Raw genomic sequence first — 18,915 nt, forward strand, 5'->3', positions numbered from 1 at the left:
CTTCATTCTGTTAAATACTATTTTAAGATTTTTCCCAAATCATTTTTGGGCTCTCGGCACTCCCTGCTCCGTTAACGAATTGTATGGTGCAAGTTTTTCACTTGTTTCCTCACGGAGACTATGAACAATTGAGCCATCCTTATGGGGACACCCCGTCCCTGTCCCTGGAGCCTCTGCAGCAAAGACCCTGTTCACGAGTGCAGATGCTGCTCCATCCCTTTCCTAGACTGCAATGCTACTCAGGAGCAGCTGATCCACACAACAGTAGACACCTTCCTTTGTCTTTTTAAAAGAAGCAAACTATGGAAAAGGGTGGGGGAAGCGTAAAATAACAAAATAGTTCAGGTCCAAAATTCCTTATCCTCAATTTCAGTATCTAAAAAGCTTCAAAAAGTGAAAATTTTCAAATAAGTCTGCTGTAAACTATTGGTGGCAAAAGCTGATTCAAATTACATAAGGCTATTTATCAGGTCTGTGTATTCAATTTATTGTGAACCCTCATAGACTTCACTGCAGAAATACTAATGCGTTTGATTACAGGTACAGCCTGTCCCTGGTGGGAGCACTTCATTAAAAAGTTATATATAATTGTATTAACTTTCTAAAATCAAGTTATGAGGGGTTTTTTTTTGCCTGGAAAAAACACAAAACTCCAACTAGATCAACTATCAAGGCCAAATGAGGTTTTCTGTGTAAATTTTAATATTCAAAAGCAATAAAATCTAAATGCTGAATTGCAGCTTCGAAGTAGCAAGTACTTCAAACAAAGCTGAAGACACAGAATTCAGGTAGCTCCAGAACAGAGGCACTCTTAGCCCTCATCTGCCTAACTCTGAAGACTTGTGCCTCAACTATAAAGATGAAGAACTCATATCTGTCAGTAATAAAGTGTGAATTAGTCCCAGACATGCAGCTGTCCCTGAGGCAATGGAAATATCAATTCAGCTCTACCTAGAGGAAAAAAATATTTAACGTATCTGTTTCCAAACACATATATACCATATACATCAGCTAATCTGATTCCCTAAAAAGGTGACATAAACTCAACTAAATCAATGAGCACCTAAACCTAGTATATAACAAGCACTTTATATTCTATTAATCCTAAAAATCTATAATTCCAGCATGAAAATATACAGGAAAATATTTTCCTAATATTTCCAATAAACACACACATACACACACATCAAAACTTAATATTAAGATGTTAAGTTTGATTTCCAATGAACTATTTCTCAGGAAACACCCATTATGATGATTTCATATGTACATTTTGCTTTATTAAAAGTATGGCACTTTATATAACAGCAGAAATAATTACATGATTTCACATCCAGAAGCAATAAAATGTGGAGGTGCAAACATTCCTTATTACCAATAAAAGTAAAAAAAGTTTCAACATGTTCTGTAAGCCCTTAATTGCATAAAATATATTTAGCATCATTTACAGCCAGTACACTTATATAAACTAATTATCATTACCTTTCTTTTACATTCTGCAAAAGAAATATGTTAAAGTAAAGAAGCATGGCGAGACAAACATGAATTAAATGTCAGTTCTGATCATTCATGGGGAAATATAAGCTGATAATTATAAACTACTAGATAACACAATGATTTTAACAATTTTTAATGTTTTTAAAGTTAAAAAAAACTCCACTACGTGCCATATTGAAAGAAAAGGTTTTTTTTTTTGAACTGCAGCACCTTTAGACAACAAAAGATTGCATCCTGTTCAACCACACTATATAAATTATAACATTTGTGGAAAATATGTACACACAAACATAAAGCAAGTGTTCTAACAGTTAATAAATGTTGTCTTGGCAAGCAGTTTCCAGAAACAATACTAACATCTGGTAATAAGAACTGCCACCATTTTGAGTTTTCCATTGCTATCTTCATGAAACAGGAAGCCTGTAAACATAAGATGTTAAAAAAATTTAAATAAAGATGCAAAGTGCACTCAGTGCACTCTAAAAAGTACTACCTTCACACTCTTAGTCAAGTAATAGGATTAAAATACTGTACCATTTCTTAAATGCACTGAGTACAACATAAAATTACAACAAATTCATAATCAGAGCCAGCTGATAAGAAAATAATGCATCCAAGAGGATCCACTTAAAAAAATGACAATCTACAAAGACTTAATTCCCCTTACGTTTAAACCAATGATATGTCCAGTGTTTCATTAGCTCCTTCAAAAATACCATGTTAAAAACATAAAATTAACTTCATCCTAACCAGAGACATACATAGACTCTTATCTAACAAACTGCTAAGCTTTGGTTATATAAAGTGCAGTTCAATAATGTACCATCCCAATCATTCAAATCCATCCAGCTATTTTGCAGCTCACCACCATCTTCAAAACAGTTTTCTTTTAGATTCAGTTAAGGTTTTCCGTTGGTATTCATGTTCATAACAACTCCAGAATTCTCCAAGAACAATCTGCAATGTGCTTAACAATTCCTAGCTAACTGGCAATGAAGCTTAATGAAGTACAGCAATTTATTCGTGCTACAACACATTCAAGATCTACCTTTTTTTTGTTAAATACCTTCACACTTTTTGTTGTATAAAATTTTCAAGTTTTATTATGATACAGGCAGTACATTCCATCACCCTCATAGCAACCTCAGAAGTGAACCTGTCATTTGGGATCTGAGGAAAGGGAAGCAAATCAGGGTATCTTGTTTTTAAACTGTCTACACCATAAGCTTCCAATGTGTGAACATCATTTGTCAGTCCTTCAAGTTGCTGACTATATTCCTCTATTTTCTGAGCAAGTGCAGTTGGTTTTACATCTTTATCAGACTTTCCCCTCACAGCATAGTCAGCTGCAATCAAAGCTAACTTGGTAGAAAGGTAACATTTAAAGCACACCCACTCATTGGCATTTTTATGAAGGTCATTCCTGGCAGCTGAGAAGTTTGCTCTGGCTTGTCTTAGCCATCTGCGTGCTTCCACTGGATTGCCAACTGACTTGAAAGTGGGAGGAACAAAGAACCTTTGAGAGTAAGTCTGTCCAGCTGAAGGGGGGCATTTTTCTTTGTTCTGTTGCTGTCTTTCAGATTTATGGCTCGTTGCTTCTTGATTCCATGAAGTATAGAATCTCTGAAATGAGTACTTGTCTGACTGAAATCGGGATGCTGAGCTTGAAAACGTTCGTCTGGAGGCCCTGTCTGCATTTTGATCTAGAAAAGCCTGTTTTTCTAATCTGTTGATTTCATTCTGCAAATGTTTAAAAACTTCATTGGCAATGTCATGGTTCTCTGGATTTTTGTCAGGATGCCATTTCAAATACAACCGCCTAATAATCTTTTTTCGTTCAGATTCTGGAAGCTTCCATGCTTGCTCCACCACAGATGTCACTTCTTTTAAGATTTCTGGTAAAGAATTAACCTTAAGCTTTTTGGGGGACTGATGTTTGGAAGAAGTCTTGTGGCTCTCTTTACCAGAGAAAAGAGGAGGAATGCTTCTCAGGCCAGGGGCAAGGAACTCAGTGGGGCTGGTTGGCGTAGAAGGAGCACTGTCCCTGCTTTGAGAGCTTTCCTCAGGTCTTGAAAACTTATACAGATCAAGAGAGCTAACTATTTTATATTCACTATAACCAATATCTATCTGATATATCTTTCCTAGAAAACTAGAATTGTCAGCATCTTCTCTTTCAACTTCTTGTACAATAATTGCATATGTGTATGTTGGCTGGTATGATCCATAGATATCACCACCTTCAGCATCAACAAGGTACCCAACATATTCTCCTGGGTAAAAAACATTCATTGGGTCCATAAGCAGAGTGTAATGAATTTCAGCAGGAATTGGTGTGCCAGGCATTGGAAGTTCCAGTTTTGATGGCTCCGAAGAGTCATATTTCACTCCTAAACTGTCAAGTTTCTCACCAATCCTGTAAATATCATTGCATCCTAGCATAGCAATTAAATATGAAGTGTCAGAAATCAAATTGTCAGTTGCTGATTTAAGAGTCATTGCCAATGCTAACAGGAAATTAATGTCTTTACTGTCTGAATGTTGAATGTAGAGCAAGATGACTGCATTACCAAATCGCTTCAAAAAAGCAAAAGTTTCACTTCTGCTATGGGGAATAGGATTAAAACCTTTAACTCTTAATGTTGTTTGAAGCTTTTCAAAACAGGATACTTTCAGTCCTTCTCTTAGGGCTTTGCAAAGTCTTATGGCTTTTTCTTCATTGGCCAGAAAAGCATTATCATTTTCATGCTTCATAATTCTAATCAGTCCTGTAATGAACTGTTCAGAAGACAAGAGTAACTGCAATCTTCCTTGAAGAGAACACAACGCTCCAAACTGACAAACTTTGGGAGTCTCTTCATCTAGCTGTTCTTCAAGTATACTGCTCAATAATCGAGGTCTAAGTTTTTGAGGAAAGAGCATTATCAACTTAGTGTGAAATCCATGGTCTTTCCCTAAGTAGCACTGGCTGAGATCAACCAACATTTGCACACCAATATTCCCCTGGATTCTACTTTTATAATGTGGCGCATCATCAAACACTAAGATGCTTGACTTTACCAATCTACCATCCTGGCTTGGGAGGTAAAGCGCAAGATCTCGTACATTCTCGAGATCACTCCTCACCTTGACTGAATCATTCTGTAGACTCCTGAACAGACCAGAAACTACTCTCTTAACTGTACGCATTTCATTAGGATCTAATTGTTTGCCCTCAGAATTTTTAAATATGCGGCTCAACACCTCAGCGTATTGCTTAGTTGAAATAATATCTTCAGTACCTAAGTGTTTGAACAACTGGTGAAATGTGCCAAGTTCTAAAGGTAGCTTGTACAAATAAGGTTTAAAATCAGATTCATATTCTAGGTTTATGACTACCTCCTCAGGCTTCAGAAGTTTCCAACCATCTTCTACCATCACAAAAGCAACCCCTCGCAACTGAAAACGAAATTCCCTTTTTTCTGCACTGAGGAATTCATATATGCTCCTTAAGACTTTTGCTCTAGTTTTTACCATTTCTTCATCCAGAGTCGTTATGTTGCATATGTTTCTGCAGTTATTGATTACCTTATCAAGAGGAGGATCCAGGTTAACATTAAGCATATTTAAAACTTGTTCAAGCTGTTCTTGTGGACCAAGGTCACTACCTTCTTGTTCTTTAATGCTTAAGGGTGTAGCTTTCTCTGGAAGAATAGGGCAGGAAGTCCATAACAGCTGGAGTACATCACATTGCTTGAATTTTGGATTTACCTGTGCTCCATTGAACTTTATAAGAGGAAGTGTTCCATTTACCTCTTGATATTGAGGATGAAATCTAATGAATTCTGCGGGGGCCCGCTCAGGACATAAGAATGGTATTAAAGATAGTTCTTTCAGAAAATTTCCAGATAACAAATCCATTCGTTCTTGGAATATATGATGCAGAAGGATATCAACTGTATTTTGCAATGTTTCTTTGGACCAGTTTTCTGTATTAGCCCTCACACTGATTTCCTTAGCAAATTGTAACAACTGCTGCTGAGAAAGTATGTATTTTAGTCCAATATTTCTTAAGAATTCCACCCAGGATGTCATAAATGTAACATGATTTTTGGGTTTTATAAGTTGTTCCAATTTCTTAAAGAAATCATTAGGAATAAACAACTTTTCAGGAAGCATAACTTCAAAAACTCTCACAGTTCTATCATAGAAATGCTTTGCTTGCTTTAGTCTACTGTTAGCATCATGGATTATCAATAAACTTTCCAGTTTTTCAAAAAGTTGTTCCTTAATCTCTGATAATTCCTCAGCACTTGATAATCTATTCTTAAGGTAGATCAAGTGCTCTAGTTTTGCATCATAAGAGAGATTTTCTATTTTTGGTAAGAGGTGTTTCAAATATACCTCAAGATCATCTACAGGTACACAACCAATCACCTCATATAGTTCTTTTAAGTGTATTTTTTCTTCAAGAAATGCAGATGATGATGATTGTGTCCATTTTTCCACTTCAGCTGAAGGGATACTTTTTGTAAGTACATAGCATGTTCCAAATTTTGCAATGCTCACATAGCGGCCACTGATGGATTTATAGCACGGAAGTGACTTTAAAATTTTTATATCATCTTGGGACATCAAATGATTCAAATTGCAGTTGAAATACATCAAAAGTGCCTCAAAATCATTTTCTACTAATTTTTCTGTTCTAAATGTTGAAGTTTGGACCATATAATGTAGAGCCTTCAAGATGCTTGTGGGGCTCTCTATATTTGCTGTGTGACATGACAACAGAGGAACAAATGCACTGTCTTTGGAACAGATTTTGTTCAAAGCAAGCTGAATACAGCCAGCTTTCATTAGAGCATGAAAAACTTTATCACTCTGGGCATTTGGAAAAACTGCAATGTGCATAAGGCTGAGAGGAAGCAGAACATCTCCTTCAGGAACCACAAGCTGGTTGGCTGAAACAGTAAACTTTGTTCCTGGAAGCAATGCCCAGTCTTTTAGAGTATCAACAACAATGTCAAATGTTGGTTTTGTTTCTTCCTGATCTTCTTTCACACTTACAGATTCGCTGATAAAATGCCATGCATTCTTAAGCCAAGACTCACTTGCAAAATTGTCTTTCCACTTTGTGCAACTTTTGGTCTTATATTCTCGAGGCAACACAGAGGATAACAAATCAGCAAAGCTGGAAATGTCAAACACTTTTGCAACTTTACAGTTCAATAAAATATTACTATATTTCAAATATAATGTATTCATAAACAAGTCTTTGCGGGATGGAATCAATTCATGGTATGTTGTTAGAAACTTGGGTCGTTTTGCATCAAAAGTTTGCAAAACACTGTCCAGTGTAATGAGAAGGGGCAATCCCTCAACTTCAATCTCATTTTCTTCTGCATCTTTAAAACAATAATCAACTAAAAGTTTTAAACTATGAAAAAGTTTTAGATTAGTCTGCTGCAGACGACAAGGCAGCTTCCCAATATGGCAATTAGTGTCAGGAGAGGAAAATGTCATTAAAAAAGATCTGATATCAGCAGGGGTCACATAACTAACAGGAATATCTGCATCTATAAGACAGTGGTAAAGATTAGCAGTTTCATCACAGTTATAAACCAAGTTGAAACCAATTTCTAAAAGAAGATGTTTCAGCCTATAGACATTCTCTGCTACTGTTTTGCGTGTGGTGATATTATAATCTGCATTTTTAAGGTGTTGTAATTCATCCTGTAGTAAATTGTCAAAAAATGGTCTAGTTTTATTTGAAGTAGACATATTGATCCAAGTAATTATAACTGCAGAGTGCAAGTCAGAGCCATCAATATTTGGAGCCCGCACAACAGGTAAAAGACGTTTCATGTCTTCGTGAATGCAATTGTAAAGTGCTTTCACTAGACAATATAAATCTGGCTGTAGATCAAGACGGTTAACTGGGAAAAATGATAAAAACTTCTTTAAAGTGTCCTTTACAACATGAATAGGGGTGTTCTGTAACACTGATAATGTTGGATCAGAACCAGGGAAATACCGTTTTTTTAACTGTATTAGCAATTCAACATATGCAGGAGCTATTAATGCTGTCATTAAACTGTTATTCCAGTCACTTCGAACACCAACTCCATTATCATCACGCCACAGGTTCCTTCTGGCTGAATCCAGTGCAAAGTGGCCATTCACATGAAATGGCAGCCCAGTCTCCAAAGAGAGAGGCAAAAAACAGAAGGCCCTATGGGGTTTTTTATAGTTGTGAGTAATGCAGGCAGCTACTCCACCACGTGGGAAAAGAGTAATATCTTGGTTCTTGTGAGCTGATATGACACTCTTAGATACTTTCTCCATACTTGAAAAGCCTGATCTATTACAAATTAGCCACGTAGTAAGATTTCCTTCAGAGTCCTCAGTATCCATAGTATAGGTTATTTGTTGAACTGGTATGTCTTTGAGCTGCCTCTTTTTAGTAACACTATCAATTACAGATGCATGAAATTGTTTCCTTTTCAATCTGTCTCCATCTGTGATTTTGCCCTTTACTGAATACAGCACATTTAGAGCTCCAGTACTTTTATCTATTTCACAAATAGAAATTTTTTCCATGTGATTAAGAAACATTAGAAGTTCTGCCCCATCTGAGCGCAGTTTGTCCAAAAGATTCTGGACCATTCTGTCTGATGCTGGAACGGACGAAATTTCTGAAACTTTTGCCATTTCTGCATTACGAAGAGGAAATCTGAACATTGTGCAATTATCCAGTTTAAAATGGGTTCCCAGATAAAGATCCAGAACATCTGAGAACTGTGTCCTAAAATCTGCATCCAAATCTCTAAACATGCGTCCGGGACTAATGGATGTGGCCCCTGGTGCATATCTGGCATGAGGATCAAAAATACACAGGATGTCATTGCCAGAAATAAAAGATGGGCAGTCTGTGATATGATACACAGAATTGAATCCTATTCCATATTGTCCAGTTTTATAAGGATTTCCTTCTTTCGTGCCTTTTCCAAGATTCTGAATTCCTCTAACGTCATCTTCTGTAAATGGCTGGTTGTTGTACACACAAAGTGCTGGCCCTTGCAATGGGGCCCACTTATCATCAAATATTCTATCAACTGGATGCTGTCTAGGATCAAACACAAAACAGATTTCTGTCGCCTTTGCATCATCAGCATTTTGAAGAAGCTCTTTCAACATTTCCTTTTCAGAAGGATATGCATTAAGGATGCTCTTAATTCTGCTGGTCAATTTTTCTTTCTGCCCAAATTCTGTGCCAAGTGTTGTAAAACAGACATTGGATGCATATCTTTCTAAGGCTTTATGTCGCTTTGGGACTGCTCCTAGTTTTACTGCTACTTCCCTGGGTATGTCAGCATGACAATATTTTACAGTGGTATCCTTTACTTTTATCCAAGGGCAATCATTGTAGCATAACGATTTAGCAGGGAGAAGCATAAGATTAGCATCCGGCAATAATATCTTGCCATAATTTTTCTCACAAAATTCTTGTTTCTTTTCTCTAATGAGACTCCATATTCCTTCACTGATTATTCGTCGGCAAAGCTGAAAATTCTCTTCTGTTATTTGCTTTGTTCCTCTTTCTTGATCAATAGATTCCAAAACAAGAGCAAAATCTTCAACAGTGAATGATTGCCTCACACCCACACTTTCAAAAAGTTCGCGGAAATTATTTTTATATTTATTAGGCAACTGATACAGGTATGGTGCCGCCTCAAAATTTAAATGAAAAGAAACCTTTTCTGAGTCAACATATGCATTCTCAACTAGAATGAAGCTAAAGGGTTTTAATTTATCAATAATTGATATCTTAGTGATTTCATTTTGCATCAAGGCTTCATGAAGGTATTTGTAGCAAGCATTGGTGATATTCTCCTGGTACAGTGTAATTCCATCATGAACTGATTTTGCTACTTCTTTCAATTGGTTTATAACCAGATCAACTGTTGGCTTCTTGAGTAATCCCAAAAACTCTTTAACAGCCAATGACACTGAACCACAACCTCTAAAGGAATGGGAATTTTCATTTAGAATTGGTTGCAAAAGACAAACTATATCTTGATATTCAGCTGTATAAAGGTCAGTTGCTGCAAACATGGTTTCAGGCTTAAAACTGTTACCTTTCCAGTCCAAAGAAAAACCTGCTGGTTTTGTCAGAAATGGAAGGAAGGGGATTGTTTGATATTTTGTAGCAAAATCCTTTGCTCTAGGATCCCTTATTTTTAGTTTCTCATCAATAAGACTCAATAAGATACTACTTCTTAGGCATGCAGCAACATGATCACTTTTATTAATTTCAGTTACTGACACTGCACGTTCTAGCATGTCATCCCATAAAATATCATCTTTTGCCATACCTAACTGAACTAGTTTAATCAAAATAATAGGATTGAGATAATCCTGAGTAGAACCATAAGGGAATCTTCCATCTTTAATATCAAATAACTTTGCAACTCGTCCTTCAGGGTGGATCAATCTTGATGGCAAAACCAAAGGATGCCCCCCTAAGGAACAAGGAATACATGGAGTAACACGAAGAATTCCCGAGAACTCATCAACTTTTTCATTTAGAACAAAAATCATTAAAGGATCTCTAAGTTCTGCTTCAATTTCTTGAATATTTGGAAAAAACACTTCAGAAAAAAACTGTTTCTCTGAAAATGTGTTTTCAAGTAGTATCTGTTTGCAGCCAGCTTCTTCAAATCCTAATTTTACCGAAGAAGGAAGTTCAACAGCACAAAGGTTTTTGGACCCAGTCTTCTTGAGGTATTTCAAAAATATCTTGAAGGCTGCTGAACCAACATCTCTTCTTTTAAGTATAGAGTCATCTAGAAATCTTACATTCTTCATGGAAACCCAAGTAGATCCATCAGAGAAGACTTTGGTCAATTCTTTCCCTTTTCCATGAGCTATATCTTCATAAAATCCTTGGCAAATTACAGAAAAATCATCATGAACTAAATCAGGATCGGGCCATACTGCATAGTAAGTATAATCCATTAGCTCCCCACTAGTGGCCAGGTCCCGTAAGACACTCAGTGCCTGTAAGTAAGCTTTCACAATAACATGTCTCATGAACGTGGTATTCCATCGTCCTTTTGTATCTGTTTTCCAGATTTCTTTCCTATTTGATGTAACAGCAAAGCACCCATTGATATGAACTGGCAAGCCTGTTTTTATTCGTAAAGGTAAATAGCAAAACACCTCTCCAATGTGTGGTTTCACAGTCCACTTCTGGTCCTGGATTTCTGACAGCTGAACTCCTACTGCCCCACAGGGAACCAGTCCTAGTCTTCTTCCACTCTCACTCAGGGAAAACTTCAGAGCCTCTCCTGTGTCCATGCAAGTACACAGAAGCCACGTGGTACACTCTACTGTTTTTTGTGACAACTCATCTGATGGCTTTTTTGATTGGCCAGACTTAGCCATTTCAAAGAGAGCAGCTGGGTCATCATCTGGACCTCTAAAAAGTGGCGACTGTAAATCAGCAATCCTTCTGAACACATGGTGAAATTCTTCCACTGTGATCTGAAGAATGCAAGATGACTTTGGTTCATCACTGGGAAGCTTTTTATTACTGCTGCTGCAAGTCTTCATGAGCTTAGCAGCCTCTTTTAAAACACTTAAGACAGGTGTGTTCAATGCTTTGGAAGAGCAGGATTTTTTTTTAATTATTACTGTATCTTGTGCTAAGCTGGGGTTGGTTTCCTCAATTTTCAAGTACTTCAAATACATTGACTTCACACTCTGAGTGAAAATGATAAGCCTGTGTCCACAGAGACTAAATTCATCCACAAGAGAATAAATATCTGCTGTATTGTAGCAGGTACTACTAACTTCGCTCACTTTTGCTTCCTGTTGAGTTCTAAAGGACAGTCGGAAAAGAGTTCCATTATAGCTGTAAGGTGCTTCTACAGTCAAAGGTAACTGACAGCCAAATACATCTATAAATGGTTTGAACTGATTAGGAAATTTTCTAAGTCTTTTCTGTTGTTTACTCCAATTAATTTTGATCCCAGGATTGGATTTGTCTTTAATGTGTTTACTGATATGATTTATGTTTGGATCGAACATTATCATGAATTCCCGACTCATAATGATGGGAATGTCAGTGATATGGTACACAGAATTAAATCCAAGACCAAATTTTCCAACTTTGTCAACTTCTCCCCTTTTTAAAGATTCTCCTAACCTAGTTATGTTCACAAAATCTGAATCTGAGAATTGAGAATTGTTGAATGACCACAAAGCAGGTCCATGACAAGCTGCCATCCCTGGGTCTAGGAGATTCTCTCTTATGTCCATATTTCTTCTCATATCAATCAAGAAACTGCATTCTGTTGCATTTGCATCATCAGCGTTTTGAAGTAGTTCTTTAAAAATATCTGATACTGAAGGGTATTCTTCCAGAATATTTTTAATTCTTACAGTAAGTGGCTCTCTTTGTCCTGACTGCTCAAATCCCATGTTTTCAGGATTTATCAGTCTTGTACTAAGGCATGGAACTTTTAGCCATTCTGCAGTTTTCATGGGTATGTCCTCATGCACCAAAATGATTGGTTCCACAGAATCTTCAAGCAAGTCATTAAGGTCATCAACTTTAATGTCACAATAACAGCATTCATGAATTGGCTTCATGATAAGTTTAGAAGGATTTTTGCTATGATGTATAGGAACTGGTGTGTTGGGGCTTGCTGGAATCTGATTGCTATACAGCCATCTGATAATATTCAACATAAGATGAAGATTTTGTTTGCTTTCTTGTTCACTGAGATCTTGGTCACTTTTGAGATATATCTTCTGAATAACCATGGAAATATGATCTGATGTCAACTCCTCTATTGAACCACAGACTTTAAATAGTTGGTGGAATTTTGCCATGGTTTTAGGTACATTATGCAAATAAGGCTGAAGGTCAAGATCATGGATTGGTTTAATCACAGCCTGGGCAAGTGGACAAAACTTTTTGCCAGTCCAAACCCATGGAAATTTTAAGGCTTTAAAAGAATCTTTCCCTTCATTTAGATGATCATGCATGAATCCGTAAATTTCAAGCAAAATATGCTGGAATTGATAGTAGTCTTCATCACTAAAGGTTTTTGAAGTATACCAATCAACAACAATTTTAAAGTGTTTTAAGACAGCACTAATGCTAGGTTTTGTGAAGATCCCTAATGCTTTTTCCAGGTTTACATGGATACTTTCAACAAGAGGAAGTGAGGAGCCAATGAGAATTGCATGGCCTACATCACACATATCTGGTGGTGCACAGAGATTACAGACATCTCCTTTCCAGACCAAAGAGCCTGGATAATTTGGAGGCCTTTCCTTGCAGGCTGGAACCCATTTTATTTTCTTCAATGTCATCTTTCCTTCAGATGATTGCAACAGTGTGTGATTCTTATTTAAAACCAGTAAGAGGGTTTTGGCTTTCTTCAGAAGAACATCTTGATCTGGACAAGCACTGACCTGTAAGGCTTCAATTTTTTTCGCCACTTGCACAACATCCTTTTCTTTGAGACTGGCTTCGTTTTTTAAACCAATCTGTCTTAAGGAGTGAAGAATATCTGGTGAGGTAAAAACTGAGGGTGGGAAATAGGTTCCTTCTTCATTACAAAAGAGATCCTTTAGTACTTCTATATCAGGATCAAAGAGTTCGCCAGCTGATACCATCTGTTCCTGTGATATCTGGATGAATTTTAATGGTGTTAACCACTCAAGCACATTTGGATTCTCATTTTTAAGAGAAGATAGATTCTCAAGGACCCATAACATAAGCTGTGTTACCTCTTCATGTGAATAAAATGCATTTTCAATATCTTTCAAAACAAGCTTTAAGCAGCTAGTGGTCTTTAACTGTTCTATTTTCAACATGTTTGCCAGACGAATAGTAGCTTCATCACTACTGTCTATTACTGAAATAGAAAGTCGCAGATCTGCTGGGAGTTTGGCAGTATGGTGTAAGACTTTACAACCTTTCAATTTTGTATAAGAGGAAATTCCCTGATCAGAAGAATGGTTAATGCGCTTGAATATTGCCAATTCTTGAATAATTCTTTTCTCTTTCTCACTGCTATCAGTTAAACTAGCCAAGAACTTCCTCAGGGCATCTTTGTGTGTTGGAAGTAGCGAAGTTATTTGATTACACAATTTCTGCAATGGCATCTTCTCCATTATCTGCAAAACAGCACTTGGTAATGGTGAATGAATATATTTTTTAATAAGCGGATGTTGTATAGATGCATCTAATTTTTTAAGGACAAACCCTCCAAGTTTTTGTACAACGTCTGCTAAAAATTCTGGAAGCTGTGCTTCAGATTCATCGTCTAAAATGACTAATGATGGAATCCTGAGTCTAATGAGTTCCACACATGTCTGACCTTCCTCTAGTATAGTTCTGGGGATAAGTGGCATCTCATCAAATAAAGTCAAATCCTCTGAAAAATGTATATAAAGATTTTTCCAAACCATCTTAAGCCATGAAACAGATGGGTGATTTCTGTTTTCATCAAATGGATACCATTGAACAATCAATTCTCTGCCAGGCCAGAATGTATTCATTACTTCCTTGACAAGACGTGCAAATCGTTCTGGATTTAGAAACTGCAGCTGAGTACATGGTCTTCCTGTAAATCATACACAGAAATGTCATAAATACATGTAATTCTACTACAATAGCTTTCTATTCTCACAAATACGACAGTACTGGAAAGTTCTTTTTTTTTTTTTTTTTTTTTTGACGGAGTCTTGCTCTGTCACCCAGGCTGGAGTGCAGTAGCACAATCTCCGCTCACTGCAAGCTCCGCCTCCCGGGTTCACGCCATTCTCCTGCCTCAGTCTCCCGAGTAGCTGGGACTACAAGGGCCCGCCACCACACCCAGTTAATTTTTTTGTATTTTTAGTAGAGACGGGGTTTCACCGTGTTAGCCAGGATGTCTCCTGACCTCGTGACCCACCCACCTTGAACTCCCAAAGTGCTGGGATTACAGGCATGAGCCACCACGCCCAGCCAGTACTGGAAAGTTTTCTAAGAGTTGGAAGTACATGTAAAAATTCAGCAAAACTGGGCTAAAATAATTTTTAAATAATAATAGTGATAGAAAATCTATATATAAATCCATATTTACAATAACCTGTGACAAAAATAATTCTGCCTGGAAAATGCTTATTTTAAATAAATATACAAAATGCATTTAAATATGTTTTTTAAAGTATCCTATAACGTTCTGCAAATGAAATCAACATGGAAAACAATGTTTAGCGCTTATATGCCCACAAATAAAAACACCAAGGAAAAATACAGATAAAATGCATACAAGAATCTTTTTATTTAAAGGTAAACATTGATACGCAACCCCAATAAAGGCTGAGTATCCCTTATCTGAATGCTTGTGACCAGAAGTGTTTTGGATTTCGGACTCTTTTGGACTTTGGAATATTTACATCGTACTTACCAGTTGAGCATTCCAAATCCAAAAATCTGAAATCCAAAATGCTCCAATGAGCATTTCTTTTGAGTGTCATGTAGATACTTGTTTCAGACTTTGGAACATTTGGGGTTTCATATTTTTGGGTTAGGGACACCCAACCTGTATGAAGGATGTTTTGTGTTAACTTCAAGTTTCCAGGAGCCACACAGCTGCATGACCTACAGAGAAGGTCATTAAGTCAGCGCACAGAGGCTGGAGTCTCAGTTGCAGCTGACCAGCGTTTTCTGAAGCTGAGGCAGCAATGAGACTTACATGGTTTCCTTTCAACAACTAAACAGATGTCCAATTTAAGTGCCATTTCATATTTCTGGGACTTGAATTCTCTCATTTGGAAAAATAATGGGGATGAGATTCTAGATCTAAAGACTGCTCTATATTTATGCCCAAATACAGAGCATATTTACAACTTTTTCAAAGTACCCTTTATCTAGCTACTTATTATTAAAGTGTGCTCTTCAGAGCCCTGTGATTTTTGCAGAAATACTTTGGAGGCAACAAAGGGAGCACGTGGGGCAGTGCTGTGAAGGCAGCAGAGCAGCTCCGCTTTTGGATGTCTGATAAACTAGAACACTAAGAAGATATTTGCTTGGGTTGAAGGGGGCAGTTTTTACTGATTTTAACCACTGGCCTAGAAATTAACATTTTCTTTCTAAGTGAATTTAGTATTTCAGAGTATAACATTTACAATATCAGTAGGAACAAAATGAAAAAAAAAACACCATACATCTATAGGTATATTTTTCCCAGAGAAATAAAAAACATCTCAAATTCGATCTTGTATAGACACTAACATTCAATATTCTCCCTATGTATATATGACTTCTAGACTCTTGAAAGAGTGGCAAGGCACAGTGGCTCACATCTGTAATCCCACCACTTCGGGGCACCAAAGCAGGTGGATCACGAGGTCACGAGTTCAAGACCAGCCTGGCCAAGATGGTGAAACCCCATCTCTACTAAAAATACAAAAATTAGCTGGGCGTGGTGGCGGGCACCTTTAGTCCCAGCTACTCAGGAGGCTGAGGCAGAGAACTGCTTGAACCCGGGAGGTGGAGGTTGCAGTGAGCCGAGATTGCACCACTGCACTCCAGCCTGGGCGACAGAGCAAGGCTCCATCTCAAAAAAATAAAATAAAATAAAAAGAGCAAGTTTGGAAAATATTATAAGAAGAATCCCGCCTCAGGCTCTGGAAACTTTTGCATATTGTTACTTTTTTATCCAAGAAAGCATACCCTTATTTCAGAGGCTTACGTATAAAAAAGATGACTTTATCTTCTACCAAGAAATTGCCTTTCATGTAACAATTAGACATTTAAAAATTACTGCCATAGAAATTTAAGCAAGGGCACACTTTTGCAACTTTAGGAAGGTGTCAATACCCAAATTCAGAATACTTTTCAGTTTCTACATTGTGTGATTTATGATAATTCAAGCAGCAATATTTAAGAAATTACAAAATCTTGTCAGCAGCTTGACTAGTATAGCCTGTTTGATCTGTAAGTCTTATTAAAATACAATTTTACAACATTGTTCTTTAAAAATGCTCACCGAATCAGATTTAACTATAATGGAATATCCAAATCATAAGGCAAGGATATAATACTAGAGATACAAAAAAAGAGTTAGAAATTAAAATTCAAAACACTCAGAAAACAAAAAATTAAATATGCACCACTTTGTGCTCTATGTTAATAATTGCCACGACATGCATTCCATAGATAATCTTACCCAATATCCTTGCATGAAATTTGGCAATTTATAAAACATATACCTACCTTCAGGAAAATTATCTCATTTGTATAAATGAGATAAATCTCAATGTATAAATTAAATGCCAACAAAACACACACACACACACTACATATAGCATGCAACTAACACATCGGTCATGCTCAACTGAAAAAAACATGAAAGAAAATAAAGGAGAGAGAAAATGTAATAAGACACCAGTATACGTACGTCAAGCCAGTTCAATCTGAAGTCCTGAATTCTATCCATTGTATTTAAGCATTCAGCTTTTTAGTTATAAATGTTAACACAGAAATAAGTCTCCATGTCCTGGGTTAGAAAGCCATAGAAATTGTAAAGCACCTCTAATAGGATCAGCAAAATAATTTTTGTAGCAGTTTAATAAATGAAATGGTTTTTGTAGCCTTAAAAATTATCAGCCCTGTCTACAGAGGTTAGCTACAGTACTGAAATTATTCCAAGAGGCACAAATGTTTAAACAATTACCAAATTTAACTTAGAAGGAACTCTTCCAAGAGTAACTTTTGCTTCACTATTATCAGTTCAATCCCTCATTTGTTCAAAATAACAACATCAACATAATGAATCAGTACTCAAAGACTGCACTGTTTTTTATTGTTTACATTTATGTTCAGTGCTAACCTTGAGAATGAATTCCAGCACAGATGGAAATATTATATATAGTCTACTTAAAAATTTACTTAACCAAGAAATCTCAGTCCTGAATGCTTTAATTAACTGAGAGTTTACTACATTCAACCAGACTCCTCCAGTCTCCAGCTGGCTACAATAACAATCCATCCAAAGCTGTAAGCACAGTGACAGTTTTTTATACTTTTCTCTTGTACAGAAAGTGGCACTGGCAGCTTGCATAGCGGATGAGTTCTAACAATGCCCTACTGAGCACAGAGATGCAAATCTCTTTGTAAATGTACAGTCAAGGTTCAATTAAATGGTGTACTGTAGATCAGTCGATCTTCAAAGAAATGAAGAGAGAATAGAAAAAAAGAAATGAAATAACCAAACTAAAAAAGAAAGGAAAGAACGGGCAGCCTTCCTGCCAGGTCAGACTCCCTCCACCTCCAGCCTAGCAGTGGCACTGCAGGCCCCAGGGCCCAGCATAAAAGTCCAGCAAGCCAGGGTGGTTCAACATTAGCCCCAGTGACCACATTTCTTCCTAAAAAATCACCACTGACACTCTGACTTCTTAGCTTTCGTCTTAGAGAATCGCTGATGTAACCAGACAGTACCAGGGCAGGTGTTAATTATGCAGTCTACTTATATCAAGATTTTGTTTTCCTCTTTGATTTGATGCCACCTTAAAACATGTACGATACATTGACAAAGCTTTAAGAAAAATATAGTAGTAAGAACTGTGAATGATAAACCACTTTTAATATAAACTAGAAACCCAAAAATTTTATATGAATTATCACTATAATAATGACTTGGTTTCTAAACTAATTTTAGTGTATCACCTGCTTCAAATAATAACATTTATCATAAAAATGATTTCTGTAAGGCAAATCTTATATCCTGTAAGTTTCCAAATGGAACATGAACTTGGGGAAAGTAAGACCACTAGTTGAGTCAAAAATTTTTTATTTATTAAAAAAAAAAGGCAGTCAGTAAAATGACACGAGGCAGTCAGTAAAATGACACACGAGGCACTGTAAGAACAATCGGCTGACTGTCCCCAATGAGAGCTAGGCTGGCCACCTTCCCTTCCTCTGCACACCCAGGACAGGGGTGTCCCTGCCGTCACCAACAGCAGCACACTGAGCCAGACTCCAAAACAGAAAGGCTGTGGTCACCTAACTTCACAGTCACAGATCCCAGAATCTACTTCCCTCTCTGCTCTTCTTTTTGTTTGTTTTTGTTTTTTGTGTTTTGAGACAGAGTCCTGCTCTGTCACCCAGACTGGAGCGCAGTGGCGTGGTCTCAGTTCACTGCAACCTCTGCTGCCCTGGTTCAAGCAATTTTCTGCCTCAGCCTCCCAAGTAGCTGGGATTAAAGGCACCTGCCACCACGCCTGGCTAATTTTTTGTATTTTTAGTAGAGACGAGGTTTTACCATCTTGGCCAAGCTGGTCTTGAACTCCTGACCTCGTGACCCACCTGCCTCTGCCTCCCAAAATGCTGGGATTATAGGCGTGAGCCACCGAGCCTGGCCCCCTCTATGC

The 18,915-nt window shown here is 37.2% G+C and overlaps 1 protein-coding gene across 3 annotated transcripts in view; it reads right to left on the reverse strand.

Annotated features, from left to right (window-relative positions):
- Positions 1-1,255: 1,255 nt before the first annotated feature.
- Positions 1,256-18,915, reverse strand: part of SACS (sacsin molecular chaperone) — a 104,005-nt gene continuing 86,345 nt past the window's right edge. For all 3 annotated transcript variants that reach the window (XM_054446832.2, XM_063650707.1, XM_054446833.2), the window contains one exon: positions 1,256-14,120. In XM_054446832.2, coding sequence (XP_054302807.2) covers positions 2,566-14,120 — 11,555 coding nt within the window. In that variant the 3' untranslated portion in view covers positions 1,256-2,565. The remainder of the gene's footprint in view (positions 14,121-18,915) is intronic.

This window comes from Pongo pygmaeus, chromosome 14 (genome assembly GCF_028885625.2).
Source record: "Pongo pygmaeus isolate AG05252 chromosome 14, NHGRI_mPonPyg2-v2.0_pri, whole genome shotgun sequence".
NCBI classification, from domain to species: Eukaryota; Metazoa; Chordata; class Mammalia; order Primates; family Hominidae; genus Pongo; species Pongo pygmaeus.